The sequence below is a fragment of the Oncorhynchus kisutch genome, linkage group LG26 (genome assembly GCF_002021735.2).
Source record: "Oncorhynchus kisutch isolate 150728-3 linkage group LG26, Okis_V2, whole genome shotgun sequence".
Classification (NCBI taxonomy): domain Eukaryota; kingdom Metazoa; phylum Chordata; class Actinopteri; order Salmoniformes; family Salmonidae; genus Oncorhynchus; species Oncorhynchus kisutch.
Genome location: NC_034199.2, coordinates 37444885 through 37467087, shown reverse-complemented (window position 1 = coordinate 37467087; position 22203 = coordinate 37444885). Strand labels below are relative to the sequence as shown.

Below are 22203 nucleotides of genomic sequence, written 5' to 3'. Positions count from 1 at the left end.
CCTCCTTTAACAGAGTCTATATCACACTCCTTCTTCTCCTTCCCCTTTAACATAGTCTATATCACACTCCTTCTCCTTCCCCTTTAACATAGTCTATATCACACTCCTTCTCCTTCCCCTTTAACATAGTCTATATCACACTCCTTCTCCTTTAACATAGTCTATATCACACTCCTTCTCCTTTAACATAGTCTATATCACACTCCTTCTTCTCCTTCTCCTTTAACAGAGTCTATATCACACTCCTTCTCCTTCCCCTTTAACAGAGTCTATATCACAGTCCTTCTCCTTTAACATAGTCTATATCACACTCCTTCTTCTCCTTCTCCTTTAACAGAGTCTATATCACACTCCTTCTCCTTCCCCTTTAACATAGTCTATATCACACTCCTTCTTCTCCTTCCCCTTTAACATAGTCCTATATCACACTCCTTCTCCTTCCCCTTTAACATAGTCTATATCACACTACGTCTCCTCCTTTAACAGAGTCTATATCACACTCCTTCTTCTCCTTCCCTTTAACATAGTCTATATCACACTCCTTCTCCTTCCCCTTTAACATAGTCTATATCACACTCCTTCTCCTTCCCCTTTAACATAGTCTATATCACACTCCTTCTCCTTTAACATAGTCTATATCACACTCCTTCTCCTTTAACATAGTCTATATCACACTCCTTCTTCTCCTTCTCCTTTAACAGAGTCTATATCACACTCCTTCTCCTTCCCCTTTAACAGAGTCTATATCACAGTCCTTCTCCTTTAACATAGTCTATATCACACTCCTTCTCCTACTCCTTTAACATAGTCTATATCACACTCCTTCTCCTCCTTTAACAGAGTCTATATCACACTCCTTCTCCTCCTGTAACATAGTCTATATCACACTCCTTCTCCTTTAACAGAGTCTATATCGCACTCCTTCTCCTTTAACATAGTCTATATCACACTCCTTCTTCTCCTTCTCCTTTAACAGAGTCTATATCACACTCCTTCTCCTTTAACATAGTCTATATCACACTCCTTCTCCTCCTTTAACATAGTCTATATCACACTCCTTCTTCTCCTTCTCCTTTAACAGAGTCTATATCACACTCCTTCTCCTTCTCCTTTAACATAGTCTATATCACACTTCTTCTTCTCCTTCTCCTTTAACATAGTCTATATCACAGTCCTTCTCCTTTAACAGAGTCTATATCACACTCCTTCTCCTTTAACATAGTCTATATCACACTCCTTCTCCTTCCCCTTTAACATAGTCTATATCACACTCCTTATCCTTCTCCTTTAACATAGTCTATATCACACTCCTTCTCCTCCTTTAACAGAGTCTATATCACACTCCTTCTCCTCCTGTAACATAGTCTATATCACACTCCTTCTCCTTTAACATAGTCTATATCACACTCCTTCTCCTCCTTTAACATAGTCTATATCACACTCCTTCTTCTCCTTCTCCTTTAACAGAGTCTATATCACACTCCTTCTCCTCCTTTAACATAGTCTATATCACACTCCTTCTTCTCCTTCTCCTTTAACAGAGTCCATATCACACTCCTTCTCCTTTAACATAGTCTATATCACACTCCTCCTCCTCCTTTAACATAGTCTATATCACACTCCTTCTTCTCCTTCTCCTTTAACAGAGTCTATATCACACTCCTTCTCCTTCTCCTTTAACATAGTCTATATCACACTTCTTCTTCTCCTTCTCCTTTAACAGAGTCTATATCACACTCCTTCTCCTTCTCCTTTAACAGAGTCTATATCACACTCCTTCTCCTCCTTTAACAGAGTCTATATCACACTCCTTCTCCTTCCCCTTTAACTTCTTGCGTCGAGCCATCCCGGATCTGGGATCGTGAATACAGCCTCAAGCTCATTACCATAACGCAACGTTAACTATTCATGAAAATCGCAAATGAAATGAAATGAATATGCTAGCTCTCAAGCTTAGCCTTTTGTTAACAACACTGTCATCTTAGATTTTCAAAATATGCTTCTCAACCATAGCAAAACAAGCATTTGTGTAACAGCTAGCGCACCTAGCGTAGCATTTAGCGTTAGCATTAGCAGGCAACATTTTCACAAAAACCAGAAAATCATTCAAATAAAATCATTACCTTTGAAGAACTTCAGATGTTTTCAATGAGGAGACTCTCAGTTAGATAGCAAATGCTCAGTTTTTCCTGAAAGATTATTTGTTTAGGAGAAATTGCTCTGTTTGGTGCATCACGTTTAGCTACGAAAAAAACCTGTATCCAGGAGTGTAATTATCCCCGCAGCTCATTAGCATAACACAACGTTAACTATTCATGAAAATCGCAAATGAAATGAAATTAATATGCTAGCTCTCAAGCTTAGCCTTTTGTTAACAACACTGTCATCTTAGATTTTCAAAATATGCTTCTCAACCATAGCAAAACAAGCATTTGTGTAACAGCTAGCGCACCTAGCGTAGCATTTAGCGTTAGCATTAGCAGGCAACATTTTCACAAAAAAAGAAAATCATTCAAATAAAATCATTACCTTTGAAGAACTTCAGATGTTTTCAATGAGGAGACTCTCAGTTAGATAGCAAATGCTCAGTTTTTCCTGAAAGATTATTTGTTTAGGAGAAATTGCTCCGTTTGGTGCGTCACATTTGGCTACCAAAAAAAAACGAAAATTCAGTCTTCAAAACGCAGAACTTTTTTCCAAATTAACTCCATAATATCGACTGAAACATGGTAAACGTTGTTTAGAATCAATCCTCAAGGTGTTTTTCACATATCTCTTCATGATATATCGTTCGTTGAAAGCCTCCTCTCTCCTCTCAATCACTGGATGACTGCGTGCAGCTTGTAGATTACACACCAATTTAGACAAAGGACACCGGGCGGACCCCTGGTAAATGTAGTCTCTTATGGCCAATCTTCCAATGATATGCCTACAAATACGTCACAATGCTGCAGATACCTTGGAGAAACTATAGGAAGGGCAGGCTCATTCCCGGCGCATTCACAGCCATATAAGGAGACAATGGAAAACAGAGCTTCAAAAATTCTGCCCATTTCCTGGTTGAAGTTTTATCTTGGTTTTGCTTGTAGCATGAGTTCTGTGGCACTCACAGAAAATATCTTTGCAGTTTTGGAAACCTTAGAGTGTTTTCTTTCCAAAGCTGCCAATTATATGCATAATCGAGCATCTTTTCGTGACAAAATATTGAGCTTAAAACGGGCACGTTTTTTTATCCATAAATTAAAAGAGCGCCCCCTATATCCAAGAAGTTAACAGAGTCTATATCACACTCCTTCTCCTTCCCCTTTAACAGAGTCTATATCACACTCCTTCTCCTTCTCCTTTAACATAGTCTATATCACACTCCTTCTCCTTCTCCTTTAACAGAGTCTATATCACACTCCTTCTCCTTCTCCTTTAACATAGTCTATATCACACTCCTTCTTCTCCTTCTCCTTTAACAGAGTCTATATCACACTCCTTCTCCTTCCCCTTTAACAGAGTCTATATCACACTCCTTCTCCTTTAACAGAGTCTATATCACACTCCTTCTCCTTCTCCTTTAACAGAGTCTATATCACACTCCTTCTCCTTCCCCTTTAACATAGTCTATATCACAGTCCGTCTCCTCCTTTAACAGAGTCTATATCACACTCCTTCTTCTCCTTCCCCTTTAACATAGTCTATATCACACTCCTTCTTCTCCTTCCCCTTTAACATAGTCTATATCACACTCCTTCTCCTTCCCCTTTAACATAGTCTATATCACACTACGTCTCCTCCTTTAACAGAGTCTATATCACACTCCTTCTTCTCCTTCCCCTTTAACATAGTCTATATCACACTCCTTCTCCTTCCCCTTTAACATAGTCTATATCACACTCCTTCTCCTTCCCCTTTAACATAGTCTATATCACAGTCCTTCTCCTTTAACAGAGTCTATATCACAGTCCTTCTCCTTTAACAGAGTCTATATCACACTCCTTCTCCTTCCCCTTTAACAGAGTCTATATCACACTCCTTCTCCTTCCCCTTTAACAGAGTCTATATCACAGTCCTTCTCCTTTAACATAGTCTATATCACACTCCTTCTCCTCCTTTAACAGAGTCTATATCACACTCCTTCTCCTCCTTTAACAGAGTCTATATCACAGTCCTTCTCCTTTTGCTTTAACAGTGTACAGTATATCACACTCCTTCTAGTGCATTTCTCTCACCTCTCACTTTGTCTTGCTTTTCTTTCCATGTGGTGTCTGCAGAGCCACGTTCCATTGATGCAGGCATCTCTATACAGACTGAAGTGGCCTGTGCCCCCATAACAGGTACCACTACCACTGCAGGACAACAAGACAATGTTTAGATATCACTAATAAGACCCATGGTCCAGCTACTATAACCATCTCGCTCACCAGTGTTTGGTTGTGACTTGTGATCAGTGTTTTCGAGCAGGTGACATGTGGTAGTAGTACTGTGTATTGTCACATTATCCACATTTTGTTACGTTACAGCCTTACTCTAAAAATGATAAAAATATGTTTTTCCTCATCAATCTACACACCACGCCCCATAATGACAAAGTGAAAACAGGTTGAGACATTTTTGCACATGTATTAAAAATTAAAATTAAAAATAGCTTAGTTACATAAGTATTCAGACCCTTTGCTATGAGACTCGACATTGAGCTCAGGTGCATCCTGTTTCCATTGATCATCCTTGTGATGTTTCTACAACTTGATTGGAATCCACCTGTGGTAAATCCAATTGATTGGACATGATTTGGAAAGGCACACACCTGTCTATATAAGGTTCCACAGTTGACAGTGCATGTCAGAGGAAAAACCAAGCCATGAGGTCAAAGGAATTGTCCGTAGAGCTCCGAGATAGATAGGATTGTGTCGAGGCACAGATCTGGGGAAGGGTACCAAAAAATGTATGCAGCATTGAAGGTCTCCAAGAGCACAGTGGCCTCCATCATTCTTAAATAGAAGAAGTTTGGAACCACCAAGACTCTTCCTAGAGCTGGCCGCCCAGCCAAACTGAGCAATCGGGGGAGAAGGGCCCTGGTCAGGGAGGTGACCAAGAACCCGATGGTCACTCTGACAGAGCTCCGGAGTTCCTCTGTGGAGATGGGAGAACCTTCCAGAAGGACAACCATCTCTGCAGCACTCCACCAATCAGGCTTTTATAGTAGAATGGCCAGATGGAAGCCACTCCTCAGTAAAAGGCACATGACATCCCACTTGGAGTTTGCCAAAAAGGCACCTTAAGGTCTCTCAGAATATGAGAAACAAGATTCTCTGGTCTGATGAAACCTCGATTGAACTTTGGCCTGAATGCCAAGCGTCACGTCTGGAGGAAACCTGGCACCATCCCTACGGTGAAATATGGTGGTGGCAGCATCAAGCTGTGGGGATGTTCTTCAGTGGCAGGGACTGGGAGACTAGTCAGGATCGAGGGAAAGATGAATGGAGCAAAGTACAGAGAGATCCTTGATGAAAACCTGCTCCAGAGTGCTCAGGACCACAGACTGAGGCGAAGGTTCACCTTCCAACAGGAAAATGACCCTAAGCACACAGCCAAGACAAGGCAAAAGTGGCTTCGGGACAAGTCTCTGAATGTCATTGAGTGGCCCAGCCAGAGCCCGAACCTGATCGAACATCTCTGGAGAGACCTGAAAATAGCTGTGCATTGACGCTCCCTAGCCAACCTGACAGAGTTTGAGAGGATCTGCAGAGAAGAATGGGAGAAACTCCCCAAATATAAGTGTGTCAAGCTTGTAGCGTTATATCCAAGAAGACTCGAAGCTGTAATCGCTGCCAAAGGTGCTTCAACAAAGTACAGAATAAAGGGTCTGAATACTTATATGAATGTAATATTTCCATTTTTAATTTTGTATCAATTAGAAAAATTGTATAAAAACCTGTTTTTGCTTCATCATGATGGGGTATTGCTGAGGAAAACAAAATATTTAATTGATTGCAGAATAAGGCTTTCACGTAACAAAATGTGGAAAAAGTCAAGGGATCTGAGTACTTTCAGCCAAGTAAAAGCCCCCCTGCCAAATCCTCCCCTAACCCGGACGACACTGGGCCAATTGTGCACTGTCCTATGGGACTCCCGGCCACGGTTGGTTGTGGCACAAGTCGGGTCTGTAGTAACGCATCTAGCACTGCGATGCAGTGTCTTAGAGTGCTGCACCACTGGGGAGGCCTCCCTATTCTGGTTTGTCTTTCCTGAATTCCTCTTTTCTCTCTCTGTCTTCTAGGAATGAATGGAAAGAGCATCCTGACAGCCATGGGTCGACCCACGCCGGAACCTTCCACTATGATGGCCTCATGTTCAGGTGCCATATCCATCTCTCCCTGCTCCTCCCGTTCCTCCTCACAGTGCTCTGGGATGGGGCCCCACGCGCCCGGGGGGTCCTACCGCTCACCTGCCTGCACCCAGGTCAAACCCTCCACATGCAGCAGTAGTAACACCCTGACCCCCACCCCAGCCAAGTCCCCAGCCTCCCCTCGCCTCTCCCCAGGTAAACACCTTGTTCAGGTGCTGTAGGAACTTATACTGTTTTACTGGAAAAGTTGTGACGCAGACTGTGTTAGACTGCTGTATTAGACTGCCGTATTATACCGCCATACAAGACCGCCGTATTAGACTATGGATTCCAATGATATAAATGTTACTGCACTGTCATGCCTGGGACATTACTAATGCCACAGCAAATAACTCCCTCTACAAATTCTACTGATTTTAACTCACAGCAAGGCATTTCAGCAGTTTAATAAAGTGTGGCTATAATGTCTGAGCTGTGGCCATTGGTGTCTGTTAGTTCAATACTTTGTGTAAAGCAATTTATTTTAAAATGTTAAAATATTTATTTTATTTAATCTTTATTTAACTAGGCAAGTCAGTTAAGAACTAATTCTTATATACAATGACGGCCTACACCGGCCAAACCCGGACGACGCTGGGCCAATTGTGCTCCGCCCTATGGGACTCCCAATCACCGCCAGTGGTGATATGTAGGGCATGTGTACTGATAGCTACATCAGCTTTACCGGCTTTACACAGGGATGAGATTAATTTAATTTGTTTTACATGTGGCTATCACATCATATCACCATATCAATATCAATATCAACATATTAATATCGATATAACCATATCAATATCACCTTATCAATATCACCATATTAATATCAATATCACCATATCAACATCACCACATTAATATCACCTTATCAATATAACCATATCAATATCACCGTATCAATATTACCATATCAATATTACCATATTAATATCACCTTATCAATATCCATATTAATATCAATATCACAATATCAATATCAACGTATCAATATCACCTTATCAATATTACCATATCAATATTACCATATTAATATCACCTTATCAATATCACCATATCCATATCACATCACAATTTGCCATGTTGCTTAGTAATGCTCGTGGTCATTACTGTATGATATCACCGTCTCTCATGGATACGCCATGTTCCATTCCTCTCCCACAGAGAGAATCAGAGGGGAGAAGAGAAGGAGCCCGTCCCCATTACCTTCCCCCCAGGTGGTGTTTCTGAAGGACATTGTGTGTTACCTGTCCCTACTGGAGAGGGGCACACCAGAGGACAAGCTGGAGTGTGAGTTACTGCGTCTAATTACTAGTGTGTGAACAACCAAGGTATTTGAGAGAGGTCAGTCATGTTGAGGAGTCAAAAGGTGTCACCTAAACAGAAAGACATCCTCCCACAATCTGAGTGGATAAGTCAATTCATTAATTCAGGTAGAAAATCATTTTTCCAGCTCAGTCACCAAATATAGGCGGTCTTTCACGCACAAGCACACACACACACATACACACACACCAGTGCCATTTCAGATGACGGAGGACAATTAAAAAAATTTATGAGCATGGCCTTATTTCTATTACAAGAAACGTTCTTCAACAGAATCGGCAGAATGAATACAGCCTTGATCATGTGTAAACACAGTTCACAGTTTCATAGCAGCCACGTTGTATTCCTTCTCGCATCTACGTTATGCGCTCTACTCTTTTCACCTCTTCCCTTCGCTTGTGGACATCAGCTGTATGTGACCAGGTAAAAAAAAACTTTCCAAGCCAAGCCACTACACACAGCCTACATCGTTTTCACTATATTAGCTAAAGTAACGTCATGGTCAGCATAGCAAATAGAACTAACGCCTTTGTAAACCCAGCTACATCCAGTAACGTTACAGTGTACAGTCAGGAAAGCAGTTACACCAGAGGGCCCCGGTGGCAATACATTTGTAAAACCAAAAGCTTGCCTTGACTTGGAAGAGTTTCAATGTTGTGTGGGATAGTCATAGCCAGCTAGCTAACATAGCATCCCTCTGTTTGAGCAGGGTGTCTCAGTGGGCTAAACTAGCTAGCTGCATTGGCTAGCTAAGTGAAACTGAAAGTACAAACAAATTACAATCTCTATGTCTCTCTATTTTCTTTCTCTCTCTTTGGGTCAACTACTCACCACATGTTATGCACTGCAGTGCTAGCTAGCTGTAGTTTATGCTTTCAGTACTAGATTCATTCTCTGATCCTTTGATTGGGTGGACAACATGTCAGTTCATGCTGCAAGAGCTCTGATAGATTGGAGGATGTCCTCCGGAAGTTGTGATAATTACTGTGTAAGTCTATGGAAGGGGGTGAGAACCATGAGCCTCCTAGGTTTTGTATTGAAGTCAATGTACTCAGAGGAGGACGGAAGCTAGTTGTCCTCCGGCTACACCATGGTGCTACCCTACAGAGTGCTGTTGAGACTACTGCAGACCTTTTTGCAAAATAGTGTTTTAATCAATTATTTGGTGATGTGATTATATTTAGTATAGTTTTATCTAAAAATTATAACTTTTTAAATGTTTTTAACATTTAATTTTTATGAAATTCACTGAGGAGGATGGTCCTCCCCTTGCTCCTCTGATAAGCTTCCACTGACATACACATACACATACACACACACAGGTTGTGAGCAGTGAGTCAGGAGTTAGACTCCCCTTGGGATTAACTCAGCCTCAGTACCTGTCCTCGTTAACCCATGGACATCCTAAACCCTGGTGTGTCCAATAGACTTCTTTAGCGTGGGGAGCTATATCCGCACAATTTGACATAGCTGACCTCTGCTAACTGCTTCCGACATCCCAATAAAACAGGAGTACGTGTCACTCTCTATTACATCCCCTGCTCCAACAGAGGAGTGGTGTTGCGTCACGGTCTAATACTTCCCCTGCTCCAACACAGGAGTGGTGTTGTGTCACGCTCTAATACTTCCCCTGCTCCAACACAGGAGTGGTGTTGTGTCACGGTCTAATACTTCCCCTGCTCCAACACAGGAGTGGTGTTGTGTCACGCTCTAATACTTCCCCTGCTCCAACACAGGAGTTGTGTTGTGTCACGCTCTAATACTTCCCCTGCTCCAACACAGGAGTGGTGCTGAGTCACACTCTAATACTTCCCCTGCTCTACAGAGGGGTGGTCTGACTGGGAATTCAAGTGGTGCTGACAGACAGGGACTTCAAGACATTACAGCTGAATCATGGGGTCCCTTTTTTCTCGTTCCCCTCCAGTCATGTTCCGGCTGTACGACACAGATGGCAACGGAGTACTGGACAGCTCGGTTAGTGGCCCTCTTCTCTTCTCCTCTCTTCTTTTCCCTACTCTTCTCTCCTTACGTCTGTTTTGTTCTCTCTTCTGCTCTACTGTTTTAATCTACTCTTTTCTTTTCTTTCCTTTCTTCTGTTCTCTCCCCTCTCCTCCCGTCTCCTTTCCTCCCTTCTCCTCCCCTCCCCTCTCCTCTCCTTTCCTCTTCTCTCCTTTCTTCTGTTCTGGTCTCTCCTTTCCTTTCCTCTTCTCTTCTCTTCTTTCTTCTGTTCTGGTCTCTCCTTTCCTTTCTTCTGGTCTCTCTTTTCCTCTTCTCTTCTTTCTTCTGTTCTGGTCTCTCCTTTCCTTTCCTCTTCTCTTCTCTTCTTTCTTCTGTTCTGGTCTCTCCTTTCCTTTCTTCTGGTCTCTCCTTTCCTCTTCTCTTCTCTTCTCTTCTCTCCTTTCTTCTGTTCTGGTCTCTGCTTTCCTCATCTCCTCTCCTCTCCTCACAGCTCCTCTCTTCTCCTCTCATGCAGTGCTAAGCTCAGTGCAATTAGAACAACCCTGTTACAATACATCCTTATTTCCTCTGAACTGCACTGCTTCATTCTTAGATACTTCAACAGTATACCGAGTCGATATGCAGGGGTATGAGGTAATTGAAGTAGATATGTACATACACTACCAATACAAAGTTTTAGAACACCTTCTCATTCAAGGGTTTTTCTTAATTTTGACTATTTTCTACATTGTAGAATAATAGTGAAGACATCAACACTATGAAATAACACATATGGAATCATGTAGTAACTGAAAAAGTGTTAAATATTTTATATTTGAGATTCTCAGGATGATATCAGAGGATACTGTCATCATAGGGTGATGTGGATGATATCAGAGGATACTGTCATCGTAGAATGATGTGGATGTGGATGATATCAGAGTATACTGTCATCATAGAATGATGTGGATGATATCAGAGGATACTGTCATCATAGGATGATGTGGATGATATCAGAGGATACTGTCATCATAGGATGATGTGGATGATATCAGAGGATACTGTCATCATAGAATGATGTGGATGTGGATGATATCAGAGGATACTGTCATCATAGGATGATGTGGATGTGGATGATATCAGAGGATACTGTCATCATAGAATGATGTGGATGTGGATGATATCAGAGGATACTGTCATCATAGAATGATGTGGATGATATCAGAGGATACTGTCATCATAGAATGATGTGGATGATATCAGAGGATACTGTCATCATAGGATGATGTGGATGATATCAGAGGATACTGTCATCATAGGATGATGTGGATGATATCAGAGGATACTGTCATCATAGAATGATGTGGATGTGGATGATATCAGAGGATACTGTCATCATAGGATGATGTGGATGATATCAGAGGATACTGTCATCATAGAATGATGTGGATGATATCAGAGGATACTGTCATCATAGGATGATGTGGATGATATCAGAGGATACTGTCATCATAGGATGATGTGGATGATATCAGAGGATACTGTCATCATAGAATGATGTGGATGTGGATGATATCAGAGGATACTGTCATCATAGGATGATGTGGATGATATCAGAGGATACTGTCATCATAGAATGATGTGGATGTGGATGATATCAGAGGATACTGTCATCATAGAATGATGTGGATGATATCAGAGGATACTGTCATCATAGAATGATGTGGATGATATCAGAGGATACTGTCATCATAGGATGATGTGGATGATATCAGAGGATACTGTCATCATAGGATGATGTGGATGATATCAGAGGATACTGTCATCATAGAATGATGTGGATGTGGATGATATCAGAGGATACTGTCATCATAGAATGATGTGGATGATATCAGAGGATACTGTCATCATAGGATGATGTGGATGATATCAGAGGACACTGTCATCATAGGATGATGTGGATGATATCAGAGGATACTGTCATCATAGAATGATGTGGATGTGGATGATATCAGAGGATACTGTCATCATAGGATGATGTGGATGATATCAGAGGATACTGTCATCATAGAATGATGTGGATGTGGATGATATCAGAGGATACTGTCATCATAGAATGATGTGGATGTGGATGATATCAGAGGATACTGTCATCATAGGATGATGTGGATGTGGATGATATCAGAGGATACTGTGGTCTGACTGACTTAATTTGTTTTCAAGGACACTCCCTATGATTTTCTTGGGCACGCCAAAATGTGGAGGATTTTTTTGTTTTCTAAACAGAGAACATATGTGATCGTCTCTGTCAGTCTCTTGGTAGTAATGTCTGTGGATGTGTGAATGCATTGCTGGGTGTAGGAACTGGACCGCATCATCAATCAGATGGTCCACGTGGCGGAGTACCTGGAATGGGACTCGGCAGAGCTGCGACCGGTAAGGATGCACACAGCCTTGTGTGTCTTGTTTCCCCTGTTCCCAACGTCTTGTGGCGACCTGAAAAGGCTTAACGACAGTGACAAGGAAATGTTGGATCATTACAGTGTTATAATTTGACAAGACTTTACTGCACTCACCCTCTGTCCTCCCTGTCTCCCTGTGCTCTAGATCCTGAAGGAGATGATGGAAGAGATAGACTATGACCGGGATGGAACAGTCACCCTGGAGGAGTGGATCAGAGGAGGCCTCACCACCATCCCTCTGCTGGTCCTGCTGGGCATGGAGACGGTGAGGGAGGGTGCATGTGTGTGTGTGTGTGTGATATTATTTGAGAACGGATGCCGTATAGCAGATGCTTTTATCCAAAGTGCATACATGAGTGCATACATGAGTGCATACATTTTAGTAAGTGTATATGATCCCTGTGGGAAGAGAGATAAAGTATGTCTCTGCGTGCGTTTAGAGTGTCAGTTCCACAAAATCAATTCAGAAAGATTGATATCTTTCTCTTTCTCTCTCTTTCTCTCTCTGTAGAATGTTCAGGAAGATGGTCAGCATGTGTGGAAACTGAAGCACTTCAACAAGCCAGCCTACTGTAACTACTGCCACACCATGCTGCTGGGAGTTCGCAAGCAGGGCCTCTGCTGCTCCAGTGAGTGTGTGTGTGTGTGGCCCTTAGTTCTACTGTCTCTCTCTGTCTCATTAAAGAGATACTTCAAGATTTTGGCAGAGTCAGAAGAACTCGTGGGTACCATTTTTATGTCTCTGTGTCCAGTATGAAGGAAGATAGGTCAGATTGTTTCACGATCCAATGCAAACTTGCATTAGCGCAATGACTGGAAGTCTATGGTATCTGCAGAAAATGCATTAAAAGTATAGGGAGTGTTACTTTTGTCACTGCGAATTATGGGAGAGCCGGGGGGGGGGGGCTCAGCTCCCCTGAATGAGACATTAGCTCCCCTAAATGCAACAAAAGTACAACTCTCTCTAAAAACATACTAACTTAATCATTCACCCATTAAAATGCAGTGGTAAATATGTTTTACAATGGTAAATATGAAAATAAATGCCTGAAAGGAACACCCCAACCTCTCTGTCATGGTTTAAACCATTTATTTATATGTGATTGCACAAATCGTCTCCCTGTTCACTGTGCTGTCCACTCAGTAGTGCTACATTTAGCCACAGCTGGGCTGAGTACATTGTACTAGTTCATTTTCACCATTTGTTTGCCACGTGCCCTTGATAAAAATAGCCGTTACTTATTCCAATGCATTAGATGTATCTGTACGTTTATCTGATGTATCATTGTTTGCTTTTGTCAGTCAGCTGTTTAGAGCGATTGATTATTTTCTAGCAGTATTTGTCTTCTTTCCTGGATCAGCTGATGATGGTCCACAATATCACTAGACAATCTAATCCATCCTAAATGAATGACAGTAGGCCTAAAGTTAACTATTTCTGTTAGAAGCATTCGATAGGCCTACATTATTTTGGATTTGTGTGCCCATGAAACACTTAGGCTACAGTGCATTTTACCGAGATCTCCAACATCCATGAATCGTACAGGGTTTAAGTTCAATGTTCTAATTCAAAAAACAGTCATACATGTAACTAATGTAAAGAAAGAAAGGTAGTGTTTTATGTCACACAATCTGTGAAGACTCCAATCATTCAACTCATGAATTATGGACATGAACTAGGGTGTAAAACATGTTTTGATTCAACTTGTGTATTATATTGAAGGTAGGCTATCTGTTCTGTGTGTGTTCATGTGTGTAAAATTGCCTCGGCGTAGAGGGCAGGCTACCTGCGATGTTGTAGGCCTAGTGCAGGGTAAACTCAACTAAACGTAGTTTACCAACCTTTTCCAGAAAAATGCATTAAAAGAATAGGGAGTGTTACTTTTTTCACTGCGACAGGCAATCAGAGTTTAGCCACCTATTTGTTGACCACTGCATCACTGGCTATTGTTATCATATCAAATCAGGCTTTATTTATATTTCAGACATCGAATGCAACGCAATGTGCTTTACAGGAGAAAACTATTAAAAAATGATTAAAAGAAAGCTTCAAGGCAAAACTGATCCAGCTCCTTCAAGTTGGATGGATTCTGCTGGCAATCTTTCAGTCATACCACAGATTCTCAATTGGATTGAGGTCTGGGCTTTGACTAGGCCATTCCAAGACATTTAAATGTTTCCCCTTCAACCACTCGAGTGTTGCTTTAGCAGTATGCTTAGGGTCATTGTCCTGCTGGAAGGTGAACCTCCGTCCCAGTCTCAAATCTCTTGAAGACTGAAACAGGTTCCCTCAAGAATTTCCCTGTATTTAGCGCCATCCATCATTCCTTCAATTCTAACCAGTTTCCCAGTCCCTGCCAATGAAAAACATACCCACAGCATGATGCTGCCACCACCATGCTTCACTATGGGGATGGTTATCTCAGGGTGATTAAGATCTATTTGAATAATGTCCACAGTTTTGATTTTACTAAGTGCATTAGTACTGTATAAAGTTAGAGGTCCGCTATTTGATAGATTCCCCCAATCCCCCTACCTCAGGCTTCCAGTGGGGAGACCTGAGGTCAACCTACCCCCGCCCCTCTCCCCATCTCGTACTTCTGAGTGGGAGACCTTCCCAGGCAGTAGCCTGCCTAGCTCACAAACTATAATCGGGGCGCCCACTCCGACAAGGTTAATTGACCCACAGTCCCACATGGTGACATGATATCATTGACGTAATGTGCAATAGAAAACCGTTTGCGAAAAATGTCACCATTCCAAATGTTTTGGTGCAGGAGCCCCGTGCCACCCCCGAAAAGATGCCCATGTCGCCTATACCTAATTCCACCCCTGGGCTGGGGGCATTATAACTAAAGGCTGCCTCCATGTCTCTTGGTCCTAGACTTTGGGATAGTTAAAAGGTTGCCTCTCCATGCCTCTTGAACCTAGACTTTGGGATAGTTAAAGGCCAATACCAGAGGACCTGAGGGACCTACTGGGTACATAACTCAAAAGCATGTCTGAAATGTATTGGGGTGCACAATCATGGATTGGTTTATAAACCAATAGAAGAATCTTAAAACTTATTCTAAAGCTCACAGCCAGCCAGTGCAGAAACATTAAAACCGGTGTAATGTGTGCTCTCCGTCTGGTCTTGGTCAGTACCCACGCTGCAGCATTCTGTATGTTTTGCAGTTGACCAATGGCTTTCTTGGGTAGACCAGACAGGAGAGCATTACAGTAGTCAAGCCTGCTTGTAATAAAAGCATGGATGAGTCTCTCTGTATCAGCCTGAGAGAGAAACGGCCTCCCCTTGACAATGTTTTTCAGGTAGTAAAAAGCTATTTTGGTCACATTCCTATTATGTGATTTGAAATTTAGCTCAGAATCTAAAATAACACCTCGTTTTTTTTACCTGGTGTTATATCTTTATTGCCCGGGAATTTAAATGTGCAGCCAGATTCTCGCTCTGTGCTTTGGCTCCAACAATAAGTACCTCGGTCTTGTCTTGATTTAGCTGGAAGAAGTTGTGAGCCATCCATGTATTTAAATCACTAATACAGTCTAATAATTTATCCGTGGAGCAATAATCCTCTGGTGACACAGAAATGTAAAGTTGTGTATCGTCTGCATAGCAGTGAAAATCAATGCTGTGCCTTCTGATAACGCTGCCAAGGGGTAACATATTTAAACTGAACAGTTCCATACCCAAAATCGAACCTTGTGGAACGTCACATGTGATGTGTATTTTCTCGGAGTTATGTTCACCAAGGGTGACAAAAAAACTCTCAACTGGTTAAATAGGTCCGAAACCAATTTAGAAGTGGACCGGAGAGGCCAACCAACCTCTCCAGTCTGTCCAGAAGGACATCATGGTCGACAGTGTCGAATGCAGCACTTAATAATCTAAGGCTGCCGCTGGGCACAAAAACCAAATTGGATTTTTTACAGTTAAAAAAACTATTTATCCAGAATTTTGCTTCAGAATGAAAGGCTGGATATTGGTTGAAAGTTGCTAAGAGCTGAATAATCTAGATTACTTTTCCTCAGAAGGGGTTTCCCCATAGCAGTTTTTAGAGCAGTGGAGTGCAGGGTGTGATAAACAATGGCTTGCACTTCTTCAGAAATGCAATAAAAAACTGTTTTGAAGAATGTGGTGGGGATAGGATCGAGGAAGCCGTGAGAAGGCTTAAGTTGTGATATCACTTTCCTGAGCATGTCTGTGGAAAATGAATGAGTAGTGTCTTTGCGTGGTGGGCTAGAGCACACATCATCAAACTTCTCATCATGCTTTTTACCTTTATTTAATGTTTGACTGATACATTGTCTAGTAAATTGACTGTACGTGTTAGGGTGACCATCACGTTTTTTCAGGCAAAGTTTCAGACCTATTGCAGGTGTCTTTACTTTTTAGGATGCAACATTTTTTTATTTGTCAGCAAGACGCATTAATTAATGTAGGCATTGACATCCTTTTTGGTGTTTGTAAACATGTCCATTCATCATACTGCTCAAGTGTACATCCACTGCACTATTTGGATTATTTTGGAGTCGGGGAACACTGGTAGTAGTGATTGGTTTGACAATCAAATAAAAGCATCATGACTGGTTGTGTTCAAATTAAATGGTAACTCATTTTTACCCTTAAATTTCATATTTATTAATAGGCTCACACATCTATTTCCAATAGAGACCCCTTTCGAATGTCACGTGTAATTTGCACTCTGGCAGATAGCATAGACTTCCCGGTCATTGCTCTAATTGTGCTAGCGCTAGTTAGCAACTACAGTTGAAGTCGGAAGTTTACATAGACCTTAGCCAAATACTTTTAAACTCAGTTTTTTTTACAATTCCTGACATTTAATCACAGTAAAAATGCCCTGTCTTCGGTCAGTTAGCATCACCACTTTATTTTAAGAATGTGAAATGTCAGAATAATAGGAGAGAATTATTTATTTCAGCTTTTATTTCTTTCATTACATTCCCAGTGGGTCAGAAGTTTACATACACTCAATTCGTATTTGGTATCATTGCCTTTAAATTGTTTCACTTGGGTCAAACTTTTTTGGTAGCCTTCCACAAGCTTCTCACAATAAGGTGGGTGAATTTTGGCCCATTCCTCCTGACAGAGCTGGTGTAACTGAGTCAGGTTTGTCGGCCTCCTTGCTCGCATACGCTTTTTCAGTTCTGCCCTCAAATTTTCTATGGGATTGAGGTCAGGATGTTGTGATGGCCACTCCAAGACCTTGACTTTGTTGCCATTTTGCCACAACTTTGGAAGTATGCTTGGGGTCATTGTTAGTTTGGAAGACCCATTTGCGACCAAGCTTGAACTTCCTGACTGATGTCTTGAGATGTTGTTTCAATATATCCACATAATTTCCCATGATGCCATCTATTTTGTGAAGTGCACCAGTCCCTCCTGCAGCAAAGCACCCCCACAACATGATGCTGCCACCCCTGTGCTTCATGGTTGGGATGGTGGTTGGGATGGTGTTCTTTGGCTTGCAAGCCTCCCCTTTTTTCCTCCTAACATAACTATGGTCATGATGGCCAAACAGTTCTATTTTTGTTTCATCAGACCAGAGGACATTTCTCCATAAAGTACGATATTTGTCCCCATGTGCAGTTGCGTACGGGAGTTGTAGCGATGAGACAAGATAGTAGCTACTACAACAATTGGATACCACAAAATTGGGGAGAAAACGGGGTAAAAATAAAATAAAATAAATAAAATAAAAACTTTGTGTATATAAACTGGAATTGTGATACAGTGAATTATAAGTGAAATAATCTGTCTGTAAACAATTGTTGGAAAAATTACTTGTGTCTTGCACAAAGTAGATGTCCTAACCGACTTTCCAAAACTATAGTTTGTTAACAAGAAATTTGTAGAGTGGTTGAAAAACGAGTTTTAATGACTCCAACCTAAGTGTATGTAAACTTCCGACTTCAAGTGTACCTTAAAATGGCACTGAGAGACTCCGGGGAAGTAGATACAGGGCCTCATTGCCAAAATACCGAAGTATCCCTTTATCCCTTTAGAAAGTCCCTCTTTCTGTCCCTGGTTGGCCTTTACAGCTCCATCCACTCTCTGTTTCTCTCTTCCTGCCTTTCAGTTATTCTCTCTGTCTTTCAACCAGATGTTATTATTATATTTATGTCTCTTATTCAGTCCTACATTCTGTGAATAATCAACATGATTGCATTATCTATTATCAAGGATAATGCTATCGCTTGGTCATTTTATTACATGATTCAGTGAAAGGGTTGGTGTTGCTACTGGTGAACTGTCTCTCTCTGTACCTCTGTGTTTCAGTATGCAAGTACACAGTCCATGAACGCTGTGTGTCCAAAGACATTGCTGCCTGCATCAGCACCTACGCCAAGTCCCGCAGACACACCAATGTGAGTACACAACTACACACACAAAACACACACAAAAACACACCGGCACACGTTTATTTTATTTTACTCTTCTTGTGGGGACCAAACAGTTGAGTCCCATTCAGAATCATATTTTCACTAAACCCTAACTCCTAACCCTGATGCAACCCTAACCCTAAACCTAACCCCTAAGCCTAAAATAGCCTTTTTCCTTGTGGGGACTGGCGAAATGTCCCCACTTTTCTTCCACATCTGATTAATGTTGCTGAGCAAGGAGCAGAAGGGTCCTGGGTGCAGGGATTCTCTCTCTCTCTCTCTCTCTCTCTCTCTCTCTCTCTCTCTCTCTCACACACACACACACACACACACACACACACACACACACTCACACACACACACTCACACATACACTCACACACACACACACTCACACACACACACACACACACACACACACACACACACACACACACACACACACACACACACACACACACACACACACACACACACACACACACACACACACACACACACACACACACACACACACACACACACACACGCACAGGCTCATGGGTCAGAGAGATCATGCAGTGCTACTTATGTTGTTAACTGTGTCTCTATATTTAACACCTATTTTAAGTAGACACCTTCTGGAATGATCTCACAGACTTGGAGTTGTCCCTCTAAGACCTTCTCTTTCTCTCCAGATGGAGTTGTACTCTGTTTCAGCTCCACTTCACTTTTTCAAGTCTGGTTCAATAACAGAAGATGCCTTTCAGATGGTCTCTTATTTTAGTAAATATCTGGAACAAAATACACGTTTAGCACTGGATTAATGTTGTAACTTCCTTTAAATCATGATTGTTGTTTCTCTCTCCCTTCCTGTCTCTCTCCCTTCCTGCCTCTCTCCCTTCATGCCTCTCTCCCTTCCTGTCTCTCTCCCTTCCTGCCTCTCTCCCTTCCTGCCTCTCTCCCTTCATGCCTCTCTCCCTTCCTGTCTCTCTCCCTTCCTGCCTCTCTCCCTTCCTGCCTCTCTCCCTTCATGCCTCTCTCCCTTCCTGTCTCTCTCCCTTCCTGCCTCTCTCCCTTCCTGCCTCTCTCCCTTCCTGCCTCTCTCCCTTTCTCCCTTCCTACCTATCTCCCTTCCTGCCTCTCTCCCTTTCTCCCTTCCAACCTCTCTCCTTTTCTTCCTTCCTGCCTCTCTCCCTTCCTGCCTCTCTCCCTCTCTTCCTTCCTCTCTCCCTCTCTTCCTTCCTGCCTCTCTCCCTTCCTGCCTCTCTCCAGGTCATGCAGCATGTCTGGATAGAGGGAAACTCTCCCACTAAGTGTGACCGCTGTCACAGAAGTATCAAGTGCTACCAGGGCTTAACGGGCCTACACTGTGTGTGGTGTCAGATCACTGTGAGTAGTACACACCTCCCTGTACTGGAGAACTGGAATAGTTACAATGTTTTGGTTCATAGTGTCAAGTGCCTTGGCTAGTATCAAGTGCTTCAGAAGTCTTCTGCTAATAAAAATGATCTTGGCTAGCTGACTTGCCTAGTTAAATAAAGGCTAAATAAAATAAAAATATATAAATGGTCCTGAAGATTTTCACAGCAGTAGTTTGTAATCAACCTATTATTTTTCACATTTTTACTTTACCTAAGATTTCCTCTAGATGTCACCATTTACCTTTAAATGTTAAATAATATATAATGAACACTCAAACTGTGATTCATCAAACCACCAGTAAGTGGAGTTCAAAGAGCATGTTAGGATTGTCAACTTAGCTTGGTGATGTTCTCATCCCTTTAGCATCACTGCAGTTTAACTTAGTGATGTTCTCATCCCTTTAGCATCACTGCAACTTAGCTTAGTGACGTTCTCATCCCTTTAGCATCACTGCAGTTTAGCTTAGTGACGTTCTCATCCCTTTAGCATCACTGCAGTTTAGCTTAGTGATGTTCTCATCCCTTTAGCATCACTGCAGTTTAGCTTAGTGACGTTCTCATCCCTTTAGCATCACTGCAACTTAGCTTAGTGACGTTCTCATCCCTTTAGCATCACTGCAGTTTAGCTTAGTGATGTTCTCATCCCTTTAGCATCACTGCAGTTTAGCTTAGTGATGTTCTCATCCCTTTAGCATCACTGCAACTTAGCTTAGTGATGTTCTCATCCCTTTAGCATCACTGCAACTTAGCTTAGTGACGTTCTCATCCCTTTAGAATCACTGCAGGCATTCATTCTCAGTCCTGGAAGCAGCTACTGTACTCATTACATGAATCAGACTTTGGCATGAACCAGGGGAAAAGGATATATTCCTATAGCAGTTTATGTTCCGGTATTATTAGCGTCAAGCATTTATGGGGCTTTTGAGTGAAGTGTTTTGAATAACATCTGCCACTGTGTCAAATGACTTGTGTGAATATATCTTTTGGTATTCCTTTCCACTCTCCTCTTCTTTTCCTCCGCTCCTTTCTTCCCCCCATTCTCTTCATCTTAAATAAAGGTTAAATAAATAAAAAATCTTCCTTCCCGATCAGCTCCACAATAAGTGTGCGTCCAACATGAAGCCGGAGTGTGATGGAGGAGCCCTTAGAGACCACACTCTACTCCCCTCCTACATCTGCCCTGTCGTCCTGGTGAGATCACATGAAATCAATCACACTCTGAAACTCCTATTTACTTATCTCCAATACTTTCAATACTGAAAAACACTAACACCCCCTTGAGATATAATTATAGATCCATAAAGGTATACACTTGCCCCATTTCTCTGTAACAATTCATAAACTCATAAACAAATGTATCTTTGTCCGTCCGTCTGTCTGTCCGTCTGTCTGTCTGCAGGACCGTCATTCTGTTGTGAAGCGGAGTGAAGGGGACTCCCCGCCCAGCAGCAGCCCTGACAACATAAGTCAGAGCTTGAAATTCACAGGAGACGGACAAGCACTGCAGGTGAGTAAATCAAGCCCAGAGCATCTTCAGTGGTTAAAGCCTTGTTGATGGCAGGTTAAAGTGTGTGCTGTGTTTGCATGGGTATACACTACTCTACAGTATCTCATTAGCCTGTCTCTGATCTCCTATTCAGATCACTCCTCTCCCGGGTACACATCCCCTCCTGGTCCTGGTCAACCCAAAGAGTGGAGGGAGACAGGGGGAGCGGTAAGTCACAGTGTCTCATATTATTAACGGATTGAAACACTCCTGCAATATACACTAGTATGTGGACACCTGCTTCCATTCAGCCTCAAGAGCATTAGTGAGGTCGGGCACTGATGTTGGGCGATTAGGCCTGGCTCGCAGTCAGCATTCCAATTCATCCCAAAGGTGTTTGATGGGGTTGAGGTCAGGTCTCTGTGCAGGCCAGTCAAGTTCTTACACACCGATCTTGACAAACCATTTCTGTATGGGCCTCGCTTTGTGTACGGGGGCATTTTAATGCTGAAACAGAAAAGGACCTTCCCCAAACTGTTGCCACAAAGATGGAAGCACAGAATCGTCTAGAATGTGATTGTATTCTGTAGCGTTAAGATGTCCCTTCACTGGAACTAAGGGGCCCGAACCATGGAAAATAGCCCTAGACCATTATTCCTCCTCCAACAAACTTTACAGTTGGCACCATGCATTCGGGCAGGCAGCATTCTCCTGGCATCCGCCAAACCCAGATTTGTCCATTGGACTGCCAGATGGTGAAGCGTGATTCATCACTCCAGAGAACGTGTTTCCACTGCTCCAGAGTCCAATGGC

General features: G+C 42.2%; 1 protein-coding gene across 4 annotated transcripts in view; it reads left to right on the top strand.

Moving 5' to 3' along the window:
• The window catches only part of LOC109870683 (diacylglycerol kinase beta), a 158717-nt gene that overhangs the window by 57772 nt on the left and 78742 nt on the right, over positions 1-22203 (top strand). For 3 of the 4 annotated variants that reach the window (XR_004205613.1, XM_031805525.1, XM_031805526.1), the window contains exons 5-16: positions 4260-4322; positions 6266-6529; positions 7535-7660; positions 9621-9670; positions 11996-12070; positions 12242-12361; positions 12608-12725; positions 18398-18486; positions 19756-19872; positions 20997-21095; positions 21304-21411; positions 21545-21618. Coding sequence is in view for 3 of the 4 variants with exons in the window: in XM_031805525.1 (XP_031661385.1) it covers positions 4260-4322; positions 6266-6529; positions 7535-7660; positions 9621-9670; positions 11996-12070; positions 12242-12361; positions 12608-12725; positions 18398-18486; positions 19756-19872; positions 20997-21095; positions 21304-21411; positions 21545-21618 (1303 nt within the window). In the remaining variant the exon portion in view is untranslated. The remainder of the gene's footprint in view (positions 1-4259; positions 4323-6265; positions 6530-7534; positions 7661-9620; positions 9671-11995; positions 12071-12241; positions 12362-12607; positions 12726-18397; positions 18487-19755; positions 19873-20996; positions 21096-21303; positions 21412-21544; positions 21619-22203) is intronic. The other variant, XM_031805527.1, reaches the window with a different exon arrangement.